A 21,821-nucleotide genomic window follows, 5' to 3' on the forward strand; every position below is an offset into this window, starting at 1 on the left:
TAAAAAATATCCTTATCAATCCCCCCAAGTCCTCTCTAAATTCAAGCTTTTTAAGCTCAAATATCAGCTTCATCTGGAAACATTCCCTGAACATCACAGAAGAGCTAGGTGTTTCCTGCTCTGTGGGCTTAAAGCCCCTCAACATATACTGCTGTAATGTGGAAGGACAAAGCCTACCATTCATTCGTGCTCATTTTCCTGGTGTAAGCAAAGGATCTAACATACATTTGCATTTCCAAAGGGCTGGCTAAATAAATTTCATAGCAGTATCTTTTTTATGTCAATAGACTTACTCTGACTTTGGGGGCAGCAGCTCGAAATTTCACATAAAATAGTGTAAAGGCATTGTCTGCATTAGGTACAGATGAAGGATCCTAAAGACACAAGGCAGAGGACAGAGAAGGCAGATAATTAGCAAACAAAAAATTATTCAGAAAATATAACACAAACCATGTCATATGGCTCCTGTTTGGCCTATAAACCAACCAAAAGCTTACAGAGAGAAAGACTAAATACTGTTATTGCTACATATAAAATAATTGTGTGGAGCTGCCATCTCTCTTCTTTTTATAATTAAAATGTATCCTATGCTTCAAGAATTTTGGAGGTAAAAAAGAATTCAGATTCACAGTCATTTACTGACTATAGAATACTGGTCAAATTATTTAACCTCTCTGAGATACAGGGTATCCGTTAAACGGTGACAAAACGCATGCACAAACGTTTTACAGAGCTCAGTTACAAAGCACTAACACATAGTGAGTACCAGTGTGTATTAGGTATTATTTTCCAAAATTAAAAATTTTGCAAAATAGAAAAATATACAATCTGTTCTGCAAGCTAAGAGCAATGTGAATGATGAAATGCAATACAAAACTCAGTGGCTCTGAACTGAAAGCACAAGAAAATATCCCATATTTTTACAAAGAAAGCTTAGAAAGTAAAATATATTACCTTTAAGGTTTTATTTTTTTTAGGAAAGAAATGTGCTCAATGGCCGTGCTCAATGACCATCCTATCTAGTTCCACTCTTATTTTCTAACCTAACACTCAGCTAATTTTCCACCCATCTACCACAAACTTCAATTGATTAATTTATTTCTTTACTGATTATTTCTTCTGAACATAAAGGCAGGGACCGTGTTATCTCCTTTAACTACTGTACAGTTCCCCGTATAATGCCAAGCATTTAGGAGGCATTCAATAATAATAAATTTCCTAAATAGAGAAAATTAAATAATCCATCATTTATAAAGAAAAATATTCAAATCATCCATCATATATTATTCCACCACTCAGAACCACTTTTATCATTTTGATGTATTTCCTAATATTTTCTTTAAAAAGACAGAAAAAGTTTAAGTGAGAAATAGTCTGAATCTTTTTTATTATTTATCATATAGTACTGAATTATTTCTCACACTCTTATGTATTCTTTGAACATAAAACTGTGACAGACAAATATATATGGCTGTTTTTCTTATTATAAATGAAGTTGCAATGTATATTCTTATTCAACAATAGGTTAAAAAAATGGAGCTCAGTCAGTTCAGTTCAGTCACTCATTCGTGTTTGACTTTTGGCAACACCATGGACTGCAGCATGCCAGGCCTCCCTGTCCTTCACCAACTCCTGAAGCCTGCTCAAACTCATGTTCATCGAGTCAGTGATGCCATCCAACCATCTCATCCTCTGTTGTCCCCTTCTCTTCCTGCCTTCAATCTTTTCCCAGCATAAGGGTCTTTTCCAATAAGTCAGTTCTTCCCATCAGGTAGCCAAAGAACTGGAGTTTCAGCTTCAGCATCAATCCTTCCAATGAATATTCAGGCCTGATTTCCTTTAGGATTGACTGGTCTGATCTCCTTGCAGTCCAAGGGACTCTCTCAAGAGTCTTCTCCAACACCACAGTTCAAAAGCATCAATTCTTCGGCGCTCAGCTTTCTTTTTAGTCCAACTCTCACATCCATACATGACTACTGGAAAGACTATAGCTTTGACTAAATGGACCTTTGCTGGCAAAGTAAAGTCTCTGCTTTTTAATATGCTGTCTAGGTTGGTCAAGTGTCTTAATTTCAAGGCTGCAGTCACCATCTGCAATGATTGTGGAGCCCCAAAAAATAAAGTCTGTCACTATTTTCATTGCTTCCCCACCTATTTGCCATGAAGTGGTGGGACTGGATGCCATGATCTTAGTTTTCTGAATGTTGAGTTTTAAGCCAACTTTTTCACTTTCCTTTCACTTTCATCAAGAGGCTTTTTAGTTCTTCTTCGCTTTCTGCCAAAAGGGTGGTGTCATCTGCATATCTGAGATTATTGATATTTCTCCCAGCAATCTTGATTCTAGCTTGTGCTTCATCCAGCCCAGCATTTCTCATGATGTACTCTGCATATAAGTTAAATAAGCAGGGTGACAATATACAGCTTTAACGTACTCCTTTCCCAATTTGGAACCAGTCTGTTGTTCCATGTCTCATTCTAACTGTTGCTTATTGACCTGTATACAGATTTCTCAGGAGGCAGGTCAGGTGGTCTGGTATTCCCATCTCTTGAAGAATTTTCCACAGTTTGTTGTGATCCACAGAGTCAAAGGTTTGCTGTAGTCATCAAAGCAGAAGGAGATGTTTTCCTTGAACTTTCTTGCTTTTTCGATGATCCAACAGATGTTGGCAATTTGATCACTGGTTCCTCTGCCTTTTCTAAATCCAGCTTGAACATCTGGAAGGTCACAGTTCACATACTGTTGAAGCCTGGCTTGGAGAATTTTGAGCATGAGTTTACTAGCGTGTGCAATGAGTGCAAGTGTGCGGCAGTTTGAACATTCTTTGGCATTGCCTTTCTTTGGGGTTGGAATGAAAACTGACCTTTTCCAGTCCTGTGGCCACTGCTGAGATTTCCAAATTTGCTGGCATATTGAGTGCAACACTTTCACAGCATCATCTTTTAGGATTTGGAATAGCTCAACTGAAATTCCATCACTTCCACTAGCTTTATTCATAGCGATGCTTCCTAAGGCCCCCTTGACTTTGCATTCCAGGATGTCTGGCTCTAGGTGAATCATCACACCATTGTGACTATCTGGGTCATGAAGATCTTTTCTGTACAGTTCGTCTATGTATTCAGACTAAGATTATGGAAAATAAACAAATCAAAAAAAAAACCCCCACCTCACCAGTTAACTCACCCTTTTTAATAACTGATTTGTGAGGTTCTGTAGTGTGTTCACAGTGTATGTCTTCATGAGGTGCAAAGCTTTAGAAAGACACTGCTTAAACTTCAGTAAATATACAGGATAATCTTTAAAATTTGGCTGTAAAGGAAATGGAAAAATTTATAAATATGAAACAAACATTAACAAAGCAAACATTTAATGAAAACCAACCTTTATGCAAAGCTATACAGAAAGTTCAAAGGAAGGTCTTATGTAGATCATACGCTCATTGAAGACAAATACTATGACTGTCTTGGTCATAGCCAGATTCCCTGTGCCTGACACAAAGCAGGGCTCGATAAATATTCGCCATTTTTAGCAAAATATATTTTCAGTACCCCACAGACCTCAAGGCTAATATGTGAGGCCCAACTAGGAAAAGGATAGAAGTTGGGTGAAATAAATACAGCTATAAATCCTAGGGGACAGAAAGAGATGGTGATTACACCAAAGGGCTTGTCCCTTCATTTCCCCTGCCAAGTAATAATTTTGTTTCCAATGAAGTACCTAGCAAAACAGGAAGTTAACAGTCTAAACAAATCACTAGTCCTCTTAGATGGGATAAAGCTGTGTCAGCCAGATCCTTTTTCTACTTCGGGGACTTCCATAGCAGCTGAAAGTACAATAATTTTTAACATCACTACTGAAAGTGAATAAGAATTTATCACAATTTTTCTTGAAGTATATTACAGATATGTATTTTCCCTTAGGAAGAAACAGTTATTGCATAAGAAGTGATGTAACAGAGATGTTAAGATTTCTTTAAAACATACAGAAATACCATGACTTACATGAGATGATATGTATGTTATACAATCATCTAACTTGGCCAGCATAGGTATAAATCCTTCACTATTCACAGACAACGTGGGAGAATTCAATTTCTTTAAGGGAAAAAAAAATATTTTACATTTTAAGAGTCAAAAAATAGCCTCAAATGCAGCCCATGTGTAACAATATAATAAAGGACAAATTAAAAATTACATGGATTGAATTTAGTTTATTCCTAATGAGCTTTAATGGAGCTCTTCATGAATTAGCAAACATTTTACACTTACATTAAAATAATACATCAAGAATCTAGATTTTTCATTTTCTAGTACTTTAAAACATAAATTTTCACATTTTAAAGAGTGGTGATTTTCTCAAAGTTAATACATTATGTTTAGCAGTCATATTATGAAAGTAAAATATAAGTAAACATATATAAGTAATAATGGGTATAAATAGAGGTAACATAATATAAACATGATATTTAATATTTAATGTAATAGACAATATATATTAAAATACATAAAGCTATATAATATATATAAAATATAAGTAAAATCAATTATTTCTAATCTTGATAAACAGTTTGTCAATGTATTTCACTGTTAACTGGCTACCATTTTTATTTCTCTCTCAAAGAACTTTAATAATTAAGATTACTTTTAATAATTTTAATAACATGATGTATATGCAGTTATTATAATTAATTTATGAGCCAGAGCACAGAAAAATATAATTTACACAGCAGTCCTTATTGTGACGATATCTTTGGGATACAAGAATGCTTTAAGAGGGCTATACTTTTCCTCAAACTAAACATGAGATTAGTTTAAGAAATGTTTCAATTAATATTATAGAAACACAACCACAGAAACATTTAAAATGGAATATTTCTTCTTATAAACATTACAGCTTGCAAATAAGAGTTAACCAAAAAAGAGATTTTAATAACTATAATACAATATAAAAAGAACTGTTATTTAAATCATATGTGGAAACAATCTGAACTGGTAATGGTATGCCTATCAGACACAAATAGGAATACCTTAACAACAAGCAAACTGTTAAGTTAAAAATACCACTCAAGCCAATTTATAAGTTTAAAGATTATAGTCAGGAGGGGGAAATAGATTTTTTTAAAAATGCTTACTGTGTTAATAGTTTCCAATTCATTAAAATAGGAAAGTTTTTGTTGAATGTTTTCAGCCAGATCAACAAGTTCCGACTTGCAGTTTTTTAAAAGAGAAAAACCAATTATTACAAGAATATAGAACCAACACTCCAGTCTAAAAATTACACTGAAGAGGTTTATATCAGTCATACAGGTTTATATTAGATATACAGTCTCACAATAATGCCCAAAGATTTCTGCAATAATGGGCTAAAATAAGCAATGATTCTTACAGTAAATTATATAAGATCTTTTTACAAAATAACAAAGCATTGCCTTTTAAAAATCATACAAAATACACGCAGAGAAATCTGAGATAAATATAGTAACTTAAATATTCTATCTTTAAGTCACAAGTTTAAGTGCAATTTAGATCTGTTCATCATTTCATAAACCCCACCATTACTACAATCACTACCCCTTGCTTAGGAAGTGTCAACAGGGAATTCCCAGGTGGTCCAGTGGTTAGAACTCGGTGCTTTCACTGCCAAGGCTGGGGTTCAATCCCTGGTCAGGGAACTAAGATCTTGCAAGCCACGCAGCGTGGCCAAAAATAAAGTGTCAATAATAAAGAGCAGACAGAGCAAACAAATATATCCTCTTCACTCTGAAACTGTACTGAGACCTAACAGCCAGCTCAAAACATACAAGAGCTTGCTAGGGCCCCTGCTCCTACAAGCTTAAAAGCAGGCTGTCAAAGTAACCATTTGTATGCTTACAAATACAAATCTCTTACAGAGCAGTGTTCAAAATTAAGGAAATCAAAATTAAATTATATTCATTTATTTAAAAATATTAAATATAGTCACTGACATTCTCTCTTCTTCCAAATTACCTGCTCTTTCAGGAGCTGTTCACAGGCTTCATGTAGAGTTCCTGTCTTATTGGACACAAAAAGATACTGTTTCTGCAATGATTCCAGATGCTGAAGAGCACTGTTTACATCATTCAATATAGCATCACACTGCTCCTGAAACCCAGACAAGTAATCCCTCATCTGTCTAGAAAACAGAACCAAAAGGGGATTGGCAATAATATTTTCCCCCAATAAGCATAGACAATAAACAACAAAATCTTGTTTTTCTCCAAATGCTTGCATTTCAGAAGGAAAGTCTGACCTAGTCACAAACATTTATTAATTCAGAAATGTAGCAAAAACTATGTCACAGACTGCTTCAATGCTTAAGGAGAAAAATGACTGAAACTATGAGCAAAAAAAGGCATCAGCCTTATAGCCATGAACTGGCTTTTCACATGTAGGTCAATAAATCATGGGCTTGGCTCTCAAAGACTGGGACACCAGGGCTACCCCAAGGTCATCAAGCAGGTCCATCCCTCAGGTCAAGTCTGCCTTTGAGGGACAAAGTCATGGGAAGAATTCTGGACTTGGAAGACTTGAGTCCAAGTCCCAGCTCTGCCCAAGTCTCCATAACATTAGGCAAAGATTCAATATTTCCAGGCCCCAGTTATTTGTAAAATGGGGATAATGCTGCTAATGAAGACTAAATGGAATCATACATAAAAGAGCCTAATACAGTACCTAGCAACAGTTGTCACTTAATGTTAAATGAATGCAAATGTTCAACTCAGAGCCTCCAAATCAGCTAGAGATCATACAGTCACTTCCTCCATGCTGTCAATATACACAAACAAAACAACAGCATACGCCCAGCCCAGTCGGCCATCCCTAAAGTCTCTTGGGTCTCTCCCTCTAAAGAAAAGACAGCAGAGTTCCTGACAACACTCCCGCTCCACTTCAAGTTACCTAAAAATCAAAGTGTCTCCCTCCTAACCTGCTAATTGACTTTTCTTTTAATCACACAACTTCCACTACCAGTTGTAATGACCTACATCTTCTCTGCTGCTGCTGCTGCTAAGTCACTCCAGTCGTGTCCGACTCTGTGTGAGCCCATGGACGGAAGCACACCAGGCTCCCCCGTCCCTGGGATTCTCCAGGCAAGAACACTGGAGTGGGTTGCCATTTCCTTCTCCAATGTGTGAAAGTGAAAAGTGAAAGTAAAGTCACTCAGTTGTGTCGGACTCTTAGCAACCCCATGGACTACAGCCTACCAGGCTCCTCCGTCCATGGGATTTTCTAGGCAAGAGTACTGGAGTGGTGTGCCATTGCCTTCTCCGACATCTTCTCTACCTATCCTTAAAGAACATGTGACTGTTCAAGTTTTCTTTGTACCTTAATTTTATTTAAAGACACAGATTACGAAACGCTTCAGATGATCTAAAAATCAGGATAGCCAACAAATGAGAGCCACATACCTATATTTAGTTCCTTCATCCTGATCCATCTGAGTTTGTAGCTTTGCAAACCATGAGAAAAACTGGAAAAATAGAGTATTATGCTGTCAATAAAACTATAATAAAATGAAGAACGGCTACATGCTAAATAGCAAGTCAGAAGGGCAGACAGTAAGTCGTATTTGGGGCTCAGACATTAAAAGTTTTAAGCCAGAAGATGATAATTTAATTGCATGGTCAGTGTCTATATGCTAGGGAAAGCAAAGTATCTTAAAAACACTGGCCACATTCAGAATCAAATAATAAGAGTATTAACAAGACAATATGTATTAACAGGAATAAATATTTCTTCCTAAGAGGTTATTGCCTACCTGCTAATTTGCCTAATATGAGTAGGTAACATAGGGCTTTGGGTAAATATTAACGTTATCTAATAACAATTGTGAGAATATAAGCTCAGAAATAATATAAAGGAGTGGTTAAAAACATAGCTTTTCAATCAACTAAACCTGGATTTGAATTCTGGGCCCACCATCAAGTTGTATACTTGAGTACATTTTCATTATATGTAAATTATAACTCAATGTATTAGATTTTTTTAATTTAAAGAGAGATATGCAAGACAAATTTAATCCAGATTTTTTTCTCAATACTCCAAATAAATTCATAGACATAATATAAGATTATCTTCTATAGTTCTCAGGTAGAATCTGAAGTCAAAGGTATGCTTTATTCTCCCAAGATATTACACTTGCCAAGTACCTTGGCTTTCGTTCACTGAACCCTGATTATAAGAGATGGAGGTGACTTTCAGATCCACGTTGGCCTAACTCAAGAGCTAGAGCTTTTCATCACTCTGCAGCACTGCCTTTCCTGACTAAGTGTGTGTGCAATTCAGCACATTTGCTCGATGTTTCACTTGCTAACCGACCCAGCTCTGATTTTTTTTTTAAGCTGAAGTTATAGTTGATTTAAATTTATAGTTGGGAACAAGTAAAAATAAGCAAAAAACAACAGATTACATACGTTAAATTACTGAAAAATAACCATAAGCGTTCGTCTAAAGAGAATACTGAGGTTTTTAAGAAAGAAATTACCTAGCAACAAGTGGGGGCAGGTCTGTGTACGTCCATGTGAGCACACACGCATGCTGGGGGGGGCACACATTAATACACACACTGGGAGAAGGCCAAAAAGGCATAAAATATCGAAACCTTAATAAATGTAATAGTCTGTCAACATCCAGACTTGGAATATCATATTTTTATCTGTACTGCAAATAAAACTGGGCAACAGGTTCACTTAAGACACTTAAGAAACAGCCACCACTAACACAAAATCACAAAATCAAGATTGTTCTAGAAAGAGATACTGCTTTGGCAAAGATCCTAGTGTTTTCCTTACTTGCTGCATATAATACATCCTTCTCCCACACACACAAAAAAAGTTCTAGAAAGATTTTAACTACAATTTTAAAAGGTCAAAAGTTTTACTTAGGGCCTTTTTTTTATTAGCCCTGTCTTGAGACATTTAAAACAATAAATATTCTTAGAAGAAAAAGCTGCCATTCACCTGCTGTGCAGTTTCAATTCTTTCTTCTTCCATTTCTAAGGACGTGAATCCCTTCAAGAGAATGTCTTCTGTAGACTCGGGCACTACTGAAGTCTGTGCAATGGGCAGTGACTGGGAGGGTAAACTGCATAAATCTTCAATCGGGAGCTTGAAAACAAAAGAGCCACAAAGAGATTCAGATACATTGAAAATTCTCTGAACTTAACTCAAGATTCGGAGTCCATCTCAGCTGTTGTGGAAGAGAAAGCAATGTTTTCCATTAAACCATCTGAGGTTAGTAAGTGCCAGATGATACTGACATTTACAGTAAGGCTCTCTCTATGGCGACACAGCAGTAAGGATCTGCCTCCCAACACAGGAGACACAGAAGATGTATGTTCCATCTCTGGGCTGGGAATATCCTCTGCAGGAGGAAATGGCAACCCACTCCAGAATTCTTGCCTGGAAAATTCCATGGACAGAGGAGCCTGGCAGGCTACAGTCACACATAGACACACACACAGACACAGACACACACACACACAGACACACACACACACAGACACACACACACACAGACACACACACACACACAGACACACACACACAGATCCCCAAGAGTCAGACACGACTGAGCAACTGAGCATGCGTGCATGTACACACACACACACACTCTCTCTCTCTCTCTCTCTCCCTCTAAATGCTAGTCTCAAACATAAACAGGATACCAATATCCCATTAGTAAACTTTTAGGCTTACCTTTTGAAAACTGGTGGTGAAATCTGTACTAATTTACACACATTTTCCTGCTGGAACTTCTGGTGAACTAGCACCAGTCAAAGGCAAACCCCGTGTGCCAGTGAAAGCAGCAGGCCCTCTCAGGTATCAGCACAAAAGACTGACCTCCTTAACACCAACCAACAGAAAACAAAGTGTACCCAAAAATCAATGGCGAACAACTGCACCTCCTTCTACTATTTCCACACAGCTGACATACTTCACCCACATCTTCCGGCTGACCGATTTTGAAATTACAACTGAAGAGACAGAATTTCAGAGTGTCCCATCAGAGTCCTAAGAGCCTCACTTTGATGCTGTCAGACCCAGAATACTGTCTAGTTCTCCATTACTAAAGATAGTCCCGGTGTTCATTTACCTAGAGTCACACCGGCAGGCTGTTTTTAGACCTAAAAGGGCAGGGGGGAGTGTGATTGCTGGGCAAGGTAAAAAAGCCCCAACTGTTTCTTTTCCATCCCAGTTTTCAGCCCTTAGGGCATGACATCTAAGGTCTAGCAATCCGTTCCGTTCCGTTCCACCGCTCAGTCATGTCCGACTCTTTGCAACCCGTGGACTCGGCTTCTCCGTCCATGGGATTCTCCAGGCAAGAATACTGGAGTGGGTTACCATTTCCTTCTCCAGGGGAGGTCTAGCAATAAAAGACCTTAATCCAAGGTTTTAGGAAATTGCTTCCTGTTTTTCTAGATACAGAAATTTCATCTGAAGGCAGAATGTTCTTTTTAAAGCTAAAATAAGGGAGATGCAAAATGCACCATCATTACTTTAGAAATACGACCCTTTAAATGTAGGGGATTTTGTACCCAGGTTCAGGTGGGGCTGTCCTCTCAGCCATGGTAAATAAAGCACTTTATAGCACAGCCTGCTTTGAACCCTGCTCCTGCTCCCTACTTTTTCAGCCATGCAGCTTTCGGGATCCGAGGTCCCCCACCAGGGATCGAACCCGCATCCCCAGCCATGAAAGCATGGAGTCCTAATAACTGGACCACCAGGGAATTCCCCGCTCCTGCTCACTTATGAGCTGTGTTACAACGGGCAAGTTACTTAATATCTAAGTATTTCTAGTTAATGATGGACTTCCCAGGTGGCACAGTGGTCAAGAAATACACCTGCTAATGCAGAACTGGACATGGAACAACAGACTGGTTCCAAACAGGAAAAGGAGTACGTCAAGGCTGTATTTTGTCACTCTGCTTATTTAACTTATATGCAGAGTACATCATGAGAAACGCTGGGCTGGAGGAAGCACAAGCTGGAATCAAGATTGCCGGGAGAAATATCAATAACCTCAGATATGCAGATGACACCACCCTTAAGGCAGAAAGCAAAGAAGAACTAAAGAGCCTCTTGATGAAAGTGAAAGAGGAGAGTGAAAAAGTTGGCTTAAAGTTCAACATTCATAAAACTAAGATCATGGCATCTGGTCCCATCACTTCATGGCAAGTAGATGAGGAAAACAGTGGAAACAGTGGCTGACTTTATTTTTCTGGGCTCCAAAATCACTACAGATGGTGACTGCAGCCATGAAATTAAAAGACGCTTACTCCTTGGAAGGAAAGTTATGACCAACCTAGAGAGCATATTAAAAAGCAGAGACATTACTTTGCCAAACAAGGTCTGTCTAGTCAAGGCTATGGTTTTTCCTGTGGTCATGTATGGATGTGAGAGTTGGACTGTGAAGAAGGCTGAGCGCTGAAGAATTGATGCTTTTGAACTGTGGTGCTGGAGAAGACTCTTGAGAATCCCTTGTACTGCAAGGAGATCCAACCAGTCCATTCTAAGGGAGATCAATCCTGGGTGTTCATTGGAAGGACTGATGCTGAAGCTGAAACTCCAATACTTTGGCCACCTGATGCGAAGAGCTGACCCATTGGAAAAGACCCTGATGCTGGGAAAGATTGAAGGCAGGAGGAAAAGGGGATGACAGAGAATGAGATGGCTGGATGGCATCACCAACTCGATGGACATGGGTTTGGGTGGACTCGGAGTTGGTGATGGACAGGGAGGCCTGGCGTGCTGCGATTCATGGGGCTGCAGAGAGTCGGACACGACTGAGCAACTGAACTGAATGCAAGAGGTGTAAGCGACACAAGTTTGATCCCTCGGTCGGGAAGAACCCCTGCAGAATGAAATGGCAACCTATTCAGCATTCTTGCCTGGCAAATTCCGTGGCCATGGAGCCTGGCAGGCTACAATCCTTGCCAAGAGTCAGACACGACTGAGCACTTTTCATTCATTCAATATAGAAATTGAATTATCTGTATGGGACCACTGCAAAAACAGGAAAACACAAGTGTGAGAAAACAGACGTCCTGGATCACTGGGAAGCTGCACAGAGGAAAAAAAGTTCAGAAAGGCGACTGATCCTCAATCTCCCCACAAATGAGTCTGACTCAAGAGCCAGGAGGGTCTTGGATGTATGTAAATATGTATTAAGGGCATCACCTGTTCATATAAACTCATGCTGAATGGTGACACAATCTCTGCATATAAAAGGACTGTGGGGCGGTAAGAAATTGAGTTTCTGAAATCTGGTGAGAATCCACCTTGAGTTTAAAGTGTGACCAGCAACTGTCTGCTGCCACCGAGGTTCTGAGGACAGAGGAAGCTAAGTGCACCTGCTCACGCTCTGTGCAGCCACTCCAGTCACCAAAACAGCTGTCTCCTAGGGGAGGCGTCACCGGAGACAGTGCTCCACGTACGGAGCACAAGGCCTGCCAAACAGTAAAGCAAGAAATCAGAGCTACTGCTACTATCATATTATTATCATTACCACCACTACTTACTAATAGAAACAGAGTAAGTAAATTTTATTAATTTGTATTGAAGTACAGTTGACTTACAATGCTGTGTTAGCTTCTGATGTACAGCAAGGTGGTTCAGCTATATACAAACACAAATTCTTCTTCAGATTCTTTCCTGCTACAGGCTATTACAAGGTACTGAATATAGTTCTCCGTCCTATACAGAGAACCTTGTTGTTAATCTATTTTATACACAGTAGTAAATACCTGTTAATCCCAAACTGCTTAGTTATTCCCTCCCTCTTCCACCTTTGGTAACCATAAGTTTGTTTTCTACATTTGTGAATCTGTCTGTTTTGTAAATAAGTATTTGTATCATTTTTTTAGACTCCATATATGTCATACCATATTTGTTTTTGTTTGACTCAACTGACTTAGTATGATAATCTCTAGTTCATCCATGTTGCTGCAAATGGCATTATTTCATTCTTTTTATGGCTACATACTATTTCATTGTATATATGCCAAATCTCTTTAGTTCATTCATGTGCTGATGGACATTTAAGTTGCTTCTGTGTCTTGGCTATTATAAGTAGTGGTGCTATGAATACTGGAGTGCATGTATCTTTTCAAATTAAGAGTTTTCTCCTGCTGTGTACCCAGGAGTGGGATTGCTGGATCATGTTAGTTCTATTTTTAGTCTTTTAAGAAACCTCCATACTGTTGTCCATAGTGGCTGCAACAATTTGCATTCCCGTCAAGAGTGCAAGAGGGTTCCCTTTATGGAGTAAGTAAATTTATATATCAGAACTGAACTGCTTCTTGGAAACAAAATAGTCTGTAAATGACCTTTATCAGTTATTTATGAACAGATCATGACAACATTCAAACACATAATTTTCTCAGCAGTTTATATGCATTCTAAAGGAGATCAATACTGGGTGTTCATTTGAAGGACTGATGCTAAAGCTGAAACTCCAATACTTTGGCCACCTCATGCGACAAGTTGACTCACTGGAAAAGACTCTGATGCTGGGAAAGGTTAGGGGCGGGAGGAGAAGGGGACGACAGAGAATGAGATGGCTGGATGGCATCACCGACTCAATGGACATGAGTTTGAGTGAACTCCGGGAGTTGGTGATGGACAGTGAGGCCTGGCATGCTGTGATTCATGGGGTCGCAGAGAGTCGGACACGACTGAGCGACTGAACTGAACTGAAGAAGTTCAGACTGCTAAAATGTCTACCTGTAATGCAAGAGACCTGGGTTCAATCCCTGGGTCCGGAAGATCCCCTGGAGAAGGAAATGGCAATCCACTCCAGTATTCTTGCCTGAAGAATTCCATGGACAGAGGAGCCTGGTGGCTACAGTCCATGGGGTTGCAAAGAGTCAGACATGACTGAACAACAAACACACACACAAGAAGGTAAAGGGAGGGAGACGTGGATCAGGGACAGATTTGAAAAAAAGAAAAAGCAGAAAGCAAGAAAGCACATGGAGGCTAGGCTGAAATAAAAAGACTAGACAGAGTGTGGCTTGCACTCTTATAATAAGAAAAATACAAGTAATCTACAAACTATATTCCACTAGAGAGCTGAGGTCCCAGTGTCATCAAGAAGCTAAAAAATCTAGAAAAAGAAGGGCACCTCCAGGCACACCAACAGCTGAGGGTTGAGGAGGAACGTTAAGAGAACACAAAATTCAAAATGATATGAAACATCTTCTTCCCATGGACCCATTCCCCAGCCACTCTGTTCCCTCCCCAGGAGCTACTGATATCAATGAGTTTCTCATGAAGCTCCTCTAAGACAATTTATGCATATACAAAGGAAGTGTACCTTTTTTTTAAATCCCAAATAGCAGTATAATATATACATTTTGCCTTTTTCATCTGACATGCAGCATTTTCAACAGAGGGTAAGAAAAAGATGGAATTTATTTTCTTACTTCAAATTCACAACTCTTGTCATTAAATTATAACAAGGACATTATTTTACAAGTCTAGCAATTTAGAATGATTACATGAAAATCAAGTTGCCCGCTTCCCTTCTTCTCTGACCTTTCAATTCTTCTCTGAGGGAATACCAATGCTTATAATTTGAGAAATATTTCTAAGGAATTTGAGGGTAAAATGAAGAACTTTTAAAAGCAGAAGGAACCAAAGAGATTATCTGTAATTTTTATCAACTTTCTTTTATAAAAATTATTCACATTTTTATTCCAAATCATCAGAAGAGTTAAAAAGTTCAGTTTTCAGTGTTTTTGTTGGTTATTCCATAACTCGAAAACACAGATTAACAGCACTGTGTTTGAATTCATCAATTTAAGGTCCTATCTACTGACTCCCATGATGTAAAGTGAAATTAATACCCTTAATATTGCCTTCTATATTTACTCTCAAATTGTTACCTATGTACCATCTCTTTTATAGACTGTCAAAATTTGTACTGTTAGACAATTAAGTCTTAGATTCATTTCTTAGATGAATTTGCCAAAATTGCAGACGTACTGAAACCACCTATTTTTGGGTGTGCCACACCCTCATTACTGTCATGTAAGAAGGATCTGGGAGCGTCATACACATGTGCTCTGTCACTGTGAACAAAAATGCATTCTATAATACACCTCATGCGACGAGTTGACTCACTGGAAGACTCTGATGCTGGGAGGGATTGGGGGCGGGAGGAGACAGGGACGACAGAAAATGAGATGGCTGGATGGCATAACCGACTCGATGGACATGAGTTTGAGTGAACTCCAGGAGTTGGTGATGGACAGGGAGGCCTGGCGTGCTGTGATTCATGGGGTCGCAAAGAGTCGGACTCGACTGAGTGACTGAACTGAACTGAATACACCTTAGAAAATAAAATCACATGAAAACTCTATCTACTTGAGAAGGTACTACACAGTTACTCCAAATATAATCTGTAATCTATAGCAAGCCACTCCAGTACTCTTGCCTAGAAAATCCCGTGGACGGAGGAGCCTGGTGGGCTGCCGTCTATGGGGTCACACAGAGTCGGCACGACTGAAATGACTTAGCAGCAGCAGCAGCAGACGTTGTGAGTAGATGAGATAATCTGAATTATTAAGGAGCATTCTACTTGATCCCTTCATGCACAAATGACTGCTTTCCAACCACAAGGACTTTTAAATATCAGAAGCAGAAGGCAGCTTCCTGTCCTGTTGCCTCATTCTAATACAAAACCATTTTTTCTCAAACCAAACAAGCTAGAAGCCGCACTGCAACTTCTAAGAAACAATTTTTTAGAATCACAAAACAAGTTGCTTTCTAAGAGGTTATGAGGGACTTCGCTTGTGGTCCCTTGGCTAAGACTCCTCACTCCCAATGGAGGGGCCCGGGATTCAACCCCTGGTCAAGGAATTAGATCTCACATACCCTAACTAACAGGGAGGCCTGGCGTGCTGTGATTCATGGGGTCACAAAGAGTCGGACACGACTGAGCGACTGAACTGAACTGAACCCCAACTAAGACCTGGTGCAGCCAAAGAAATAATAAACAAATACGTTGTTACAGAAGTTATAAAAGGATGTCCTCGCTAGGTGCATCTGCCCAGCTGTCTTCTTTCCTCAAAGCGCCTGCAACAGAATGGGAAAGCAAGAAGGGCATGTTGGTGCCACCAGCTTTCCCAATCTGACCACGCTTTCACTCCTGGAGAGGAGAGGACTGAACACCTCTGGTTCACACGCACTGTCCCAGTGTCCGGACGGAGAAGACATTAACCATCAGAGCGGAAAGAGCCCAGACCTGGGTTCCTGCTTAGTAGTTCTGGAGAGCTACTGTATATAAACGGGGACACTAACATATTAAATACTAATTACAAACTATCAAGCCTCGCCTGACCAGCTGAGCAGGTCCAGAAAAAAATAAGCAAATATGCCTTTCTCTCCAAAGTTTTCTTGCACAGTTTTGGGTTAGAGAAAATCACTTTTGTAATCAATGTAATGAGTTTATTCCCTAAATGAAACCTGACGTTATCAACTCTGCTTGGAGCAAATCATTGAAGAGGTACAGATGGAGACTCAGAACCTTCCTCAAGGCACCTAAACTCCTCCTTTTCTGACCTCTGGTCTAAGTGACACCTACATCAGTTCCAGATCGTAAGATTCAAGCCTGTTCTTCTAAGGTACTAATCGTATGGGGCAAAAAGCACATACATAATACAGTACTGACAGGCAGCCTGCTGTATGCACATCTGCACATCCATGATTTAATTCTCACCCTGGGAGGCACATGATATCATCCCCATTTTATAAAGAAGAAAACAGTTTCAGAGAAGTATCAATCTAAGGTCACAAAACCTTTAGGAAAACAGCTCTAACAGTCAACTACAGGTAACTTTCAGGGTAAATCATCTCAGCATTTTATCCAGAATGACTAAACTCGGCAGAAAGAAAAAGGCTCTCATGACTAAAAAATATGCTCTAGCTACAAGAAACCAGTCTACCTAATACTCTACCACAAATTTTCTTATTTAATACCAACTTAAAAAGTGTAACTCCTTTCCAAGAAAAGACTGGTTCACTTTCACAGAAAAGAAAACTATTAACAGCTTTATGATATTTATTGAAAGTTAGCTGGTCTCTTACTATTCAACTAACTTACCCAGTTCCTGCTGTTCAGGAAACAATTTATCTCCTGAAAATTGGAAAATGCTACAGAAAATCCTTTACAGATACCCTGGTTGGACAAAATAAAAACTAAGGCATTCTTTCTCACTGCCAATATTAAGAGTGACAACAGGGTTAAAATTTTCAGTCTTCCCTGGTGGTTCAGTAGTAAAGAATCTACCTGCCAATTCAGGAGACACCAGGTTCAATCCCTGGGTCAGGAAGATCCCCTGGAGGAGGAAATGGCAACCCACTCTAGCATTCTTGCCTGGAAAATTCCATGGACAGAGGAGCCTGGAGGGCTATAGTCACAGGGTCCCAAAGAGTCAGATGAGACTGAGCACACACATGCACATACAAGTCTCCCCATCAGACATATAAAGGGGAAAGAGGGCTGTTGAAAGCAGAAGAGCAATGAAAAATCCCTCTCACAGGTTTCAGGATGGGTAAATGACCGGCTGGTATCTGATTCTCATAGGAATCCAACACTTAAGACTGCACACACCAGAAGACCCTCACTGAACCTTTGATTTTGTCAGACTCTACCTACCCAGGATTTTACATTGCCTTTTCCTCCAACTAGATTACTTGTCTTTACAACGCTGGCTTCTTGTTTTCCAACATGAGTTCTCTACTTAGTTAATGTCTTAGAAAAGCCTTCCATCTTATCTGAAAGGATATACCTCATTCTTTGGTATCATACCATCTTGTTTTATTTTCTCTATATCCTGGACCACCATTTGCACTTACCTTCTTCACTCTTTTTTTAACATATTCATAATCACCATAATTATGTGAGATCCATGAGGCAAGGATCTTGTCTTTCTTACCTTTCCATCCTCAATTCCTGGCCCTCAGTTAGGCACATAATATATGTTAAATGACTGCATGGGGCTAACAGTAGGCATTATATTGCAAGAATATCACATAACAGGATGAAAATGAAGAGATTCCATTTACTTCTCTCCAACCCCTTTCCCTCATGCTCAATGGGAAGAATAATAGTTTGTGTCCCAAGAAACAGACACAAATTGGGTCACTTTTCTTATGGAACAGTTTTTCTTATGGAAAGGTACTGTGATGTCCAAGCATACTGCTTTGGTAACAGGCCAGATCCAATTATAAACAGACTGAAATATTTACAGAGCAAACAACTTCTAGTCCCTGAGCACAAAAGGTTGTGAAGGCAACGCCAAAGCAAATTTCTACCTGCTTCTTCATTTATTTCAAATCCACTTTCAGCACAGGTGGAAAGAGACAGCTGTACAGGTGAACAGAGACACCCGAGAAAGAACACCTGTATTTTACTGCAAAGCATGAGGTAGCTTAAGTGAGAACTTTTAAACCAAAATTCTTACCCTCTAAAAGCTTAAATCGCTAAACTCCACCTGCCTTTGGACACCAACGTGTGAAAACAAGGCTTCCAACATCAAAAGTAACCATGGGTGCAATAAAATGACCTTCTGAACCTGGCCCCCAAAACCAGAAAAAGTTTGTCAAACGTCTGACAACTCACGAAACTTACTTCTTGCTATTATAATTAATTGAACTGAATCACACAGGGAGTAAAATGCATAGCACCCCAAAATGGTAGTTAGAAACGTTGACACTAAAAACGAAAACCAGCATTATCTAATAATGTACTGACCTAGCCTGCAAAGAAAAACATTTTTACTGCTCTGCTGTAAGTTAAATATAAATACAACCTGCATGGATTCGAGAGTGCAACAGATCAACGTGCGGTGAATGAAAACTGCCAGTCGGGACAAACTCCGGTCTTCCCCGGGCGCCCCGAGGGAAAAAGGAGGCCGGGTTATTCATGAAGGTGGCAAGCGAACACCAACAGAGGCTGTCCCGAAAGCGAAGCACTTCGGGTTCGCCGCGCTCTCCTTCCGGGAGAGGGTGGCGGCAGGACTGGGCCTCGGTGACCCCAGGGACACCCGGGGCGAGACTCCCGGGGCAAAGCCCCCGGCCCACCGGCCCGCGCCGCAGTGGGGGCGCCGGCGGTCCCGAGCAGCGAGAGGCCTGACAGCCCGGGAAGGGGAGCGGCCTCGCCCCTGGAGCCGTTCCCGCGCCCGGGAAGGAGGGCCGAGACCGCGGGCGGCGGTCTGCAGGGCGGGCGTCGGCGGACGCGCCCACGGAGCTGACCCAGCCCGGCTCCCGCCGTCGCCTCACCTCTGCCGGCACGGGCAGGGCCTCGGCAGCCGCCTTCAGCGCCAGCACCGAGTCCGTCTGCCGGGCGGTCAGCGGCGCCGTCGTGTCCGCTCTCCCATCCCACAGAGCCAGCTTCTCCCGAGCGTCCCGCTCCGCCGCCGCCTCTGGCAGCGACAGCAGCAGAGCCGCCTCCGCCATCGCCGCCTCCCCCGAGGCCCGCAGCAGCAGCGGGGAGGTGGGGACCCCGAGACAGACACAGGGAGGCCCGGGCCACTTCCGGGAGCGCTGAGGCTTCCAGCGCGGCACCGGCGGCGGGGCGGGGCGAGCCAGCACCCGACTCCGGAAGCGATTCCCTCCCCTGCGTGGGCGGGACTGAGTCCAGGACCGACGTGGCTTTCGACGGGGTATAAGTATTTCCGGTTGGGAAGTAGACCGACAGGACGAAGGCTCTAGGCCCTAACGGAAATAGACTTGCCCCTACCGGAAGTCTCTGCCTCAACATCAATAACTTTATTGTTACGTTTCGTTATTGACAACTGTATTCCGTGACCCTGCCGGCAGGGGCCTTACTGAGCTCCAGGATCTGCTGCCTCTCTCAGCTCACAGCACCGGAATCTGTGGATTGTGATTTCTGTGTTGACGTGTTGAGTTACCACAACTTTTCCAACATGCAAAATTCCGCTGTTAGAAACCTAATTTATGAAAACATAAAAACTCAAAGGCTTAGGTATATCAGACATCATGCATGCTAAATCGCTTCAGTCGTGTCCGACTCTTTGAAAGTAGCCTGCCAGGCTCCTCTGTCCATGGGGATTCTTCAGGTAAGACTACTGGAGTGGGTTGCCGGGTCCTCCTCCAATATCAGACATCATGCTGCTGCTGCTGCTAAGTCCCTTCAGTCGTGTCCGACTCTGTGCGACCCCATAGACGGCAGCCCACCAGGCTCCCCCATCCCTGGGATTCTCCAGACAAGAACACTGGAGTGGGTTGCCATGTCCTTCTCCAATACGTGAAAGTGAAGTCGCTCAGTCGTGTCCGACTAGTAGCGACCCCATGGACTGTAGCCCACCAGGCTCCCCTGTCCATGGGATTTTTCTAGGCAAGAGTACTGGAGTGGCTTGCCATTGCCTTCTCCGATCAGACATCATCAGTTCAGTTCAGTTCAGTCACTCAGTAGTGTCTGACTCTTTGAGACCCCATGAATCACAGCTCGCCAGGCCTCCGTGTCCATCACCAACTCCCGGAGTTCAATCAAATTCATGTCCATCGAGCTGGTGATGCCATCCAGCCATCTCATTCTCTGTCGTCCCCGTCTCCTCCCGCCCCCAATCCCTCCCAGCATCAGAGTCTTTTCCAGTGAGTCAACTAGTCGCATGAGGTGGCCAAAGTATTGGAGTTTAAGTTTTAGCATCAGTCCTTCCAATGAACACCCAGGATTGATCTTCTCTAGAATGGACTGGTTGGATCTCCTTGCAGTCCAAGGGACTCTCAAGAGTCTTCTCCAGCACCACAGTTCAAAAGCATCAATTCTTCGGTGATCAGCTTTCTTCACAGTCCAACTCTCACATCCATACATGACCACGGGAAAAACCATAGCCTTGACTAGACGGACCTTGGTTGGCAAAGTAATGTCTCTGCTTTTTAATATGCTATCTAGGTTGGTCATAACTATGAAGACCTACAAGACCTTTTAGAACACCCAAAAAAGATGTCCTTTTCATTATAGGGGACTGGAATGCAAAAGTAGGAAGTCAAGAAACACCTGGAGTAACAGGCAAATTTGGCCTTGGAGCACGGAATGAAGCAGGGCAAAGGCTAATAGAGTTTTGCCAAGAGAAGGCACTGGTCATAGCAAACACCCTCTTCCAACAACACAAGAGAAGACTCTACACATGAACATCACCAGATGGTCAACACCGAAATCAGATTGATTATATTCTTTGCAGCCAAATATGGAGAAGCTCTAAACAGATAGCAAAAACAAGACCAGGAGCTGACTGTGGCTCAGATCATGAACTCCTTATTGCCAAATCAGACATCATACATAGTATCAAATAACCACTCAAACGTCCAGCATTGAAGAACTGGATCAATAATTCACAACACAGATGTGTAATTGGAAAGCTGTTCTGCCATTTATATCATGTAGATTTCAGCAACAAAATAAATAAGGATAGTGTTTGACTGTAACCTATAGAATAAAATAAGTACCTAAGAGTTCACACTGATATGAATAAATAAATAGGGGAGAAAAGACTCCACTTTACTAAAGAATTTCAACCAATAAAGGTAGAAAGACCAAGGGGAAAAATCCTTAACGATATCACAGCAATAATTAAAAAGCAGGGAAAAATCTAAGGATGCTAAAATTAGTGAGTCAAAGTTTGAGGAGATACAGAAATTTGCATAGTATCAAAGGATCTCTCTAAGATATTTATTAATGGGGAGAGGTGAGGGTGGCTGTAAACATTACAGTGGAGAAACCTGGAAGACATCCCTTTAACCAAGTGATCAAGGTCAGCATCACCACCATGAAACTCC

The 21,821-nt window shown here is 41.1% G+C and overlaps 1 protein-coding gene across 3 annotated transcripts in view; it reads right to left on the reverse strand.

Moving 5' to 3' along the window:
- COG3 (component of oligomeric golgi complex 3) overlaps positions 1 to 21,821 on the reverse strand; it is a 75,419-nt gene that overhangs the window by 44,027 nt on the left and 9,571 nt on the right. The window contains exons 1-8 of one of the 3 annotated variants that reach the window (XR_008685942.2): positions 19,302 to 19,645; positions 8,976 to 9,122; positions 7,425 to 7,486; positions 5,986 to 6,151; positions 5,130 to 5,204; positions 4,000 to 4,092; positions 3,182 to 3,307; positions 294 to 374 (exon numbers count right to left, since the gene is read on the reverse strand). Coding sequence is in view for 2 of the 3 variants with exons in the window: in XM_055426059.2 (XP_055282034.2) it covers positions 294 to 374; positions 3,182 to 3,307; positions 4,000 to 4,092; positions 5,130 to 5,204; positions 5,986 to 6,151; positions 7,425 to 7,486; positions 8,976 to 9,122; positions 19,302 to 19,478 (927 nt within the window). In the remaining variant the exon portion in view is untranslated. Of the gene's footprint in view, positions 1 to 293; positions 375 to 3,181; positions 3,308 to 3,999; positions 4,093 to 5,129; positions 5,205 to 5,985; positions 6,152 to 7,424; positions 7,487 to 8,975; positions 9,123 to 19,301; positions 19,646 to 21,821 lie in introns of those variants that run through there. The other 2 variants (XM_055426059.2, XM_088842763.1) reach the window with 2 other exon arrangements.

This window comes from Moschus berezovskii, chromosome 13 (assembly GCF_049115385.1).
Source record: "Moschus berezovskii isolate FMDL1 chromosome 13, NW_MosBer_1.0, whole genome shotgun sequence".
Classification (NCBI taxonomy): domain Eukaryota; kingdom Metazoa; phylum Chordata; class Mammalia; order Artiodactyla; family Moschidae; genus Moschus; species Moschus berezovskii.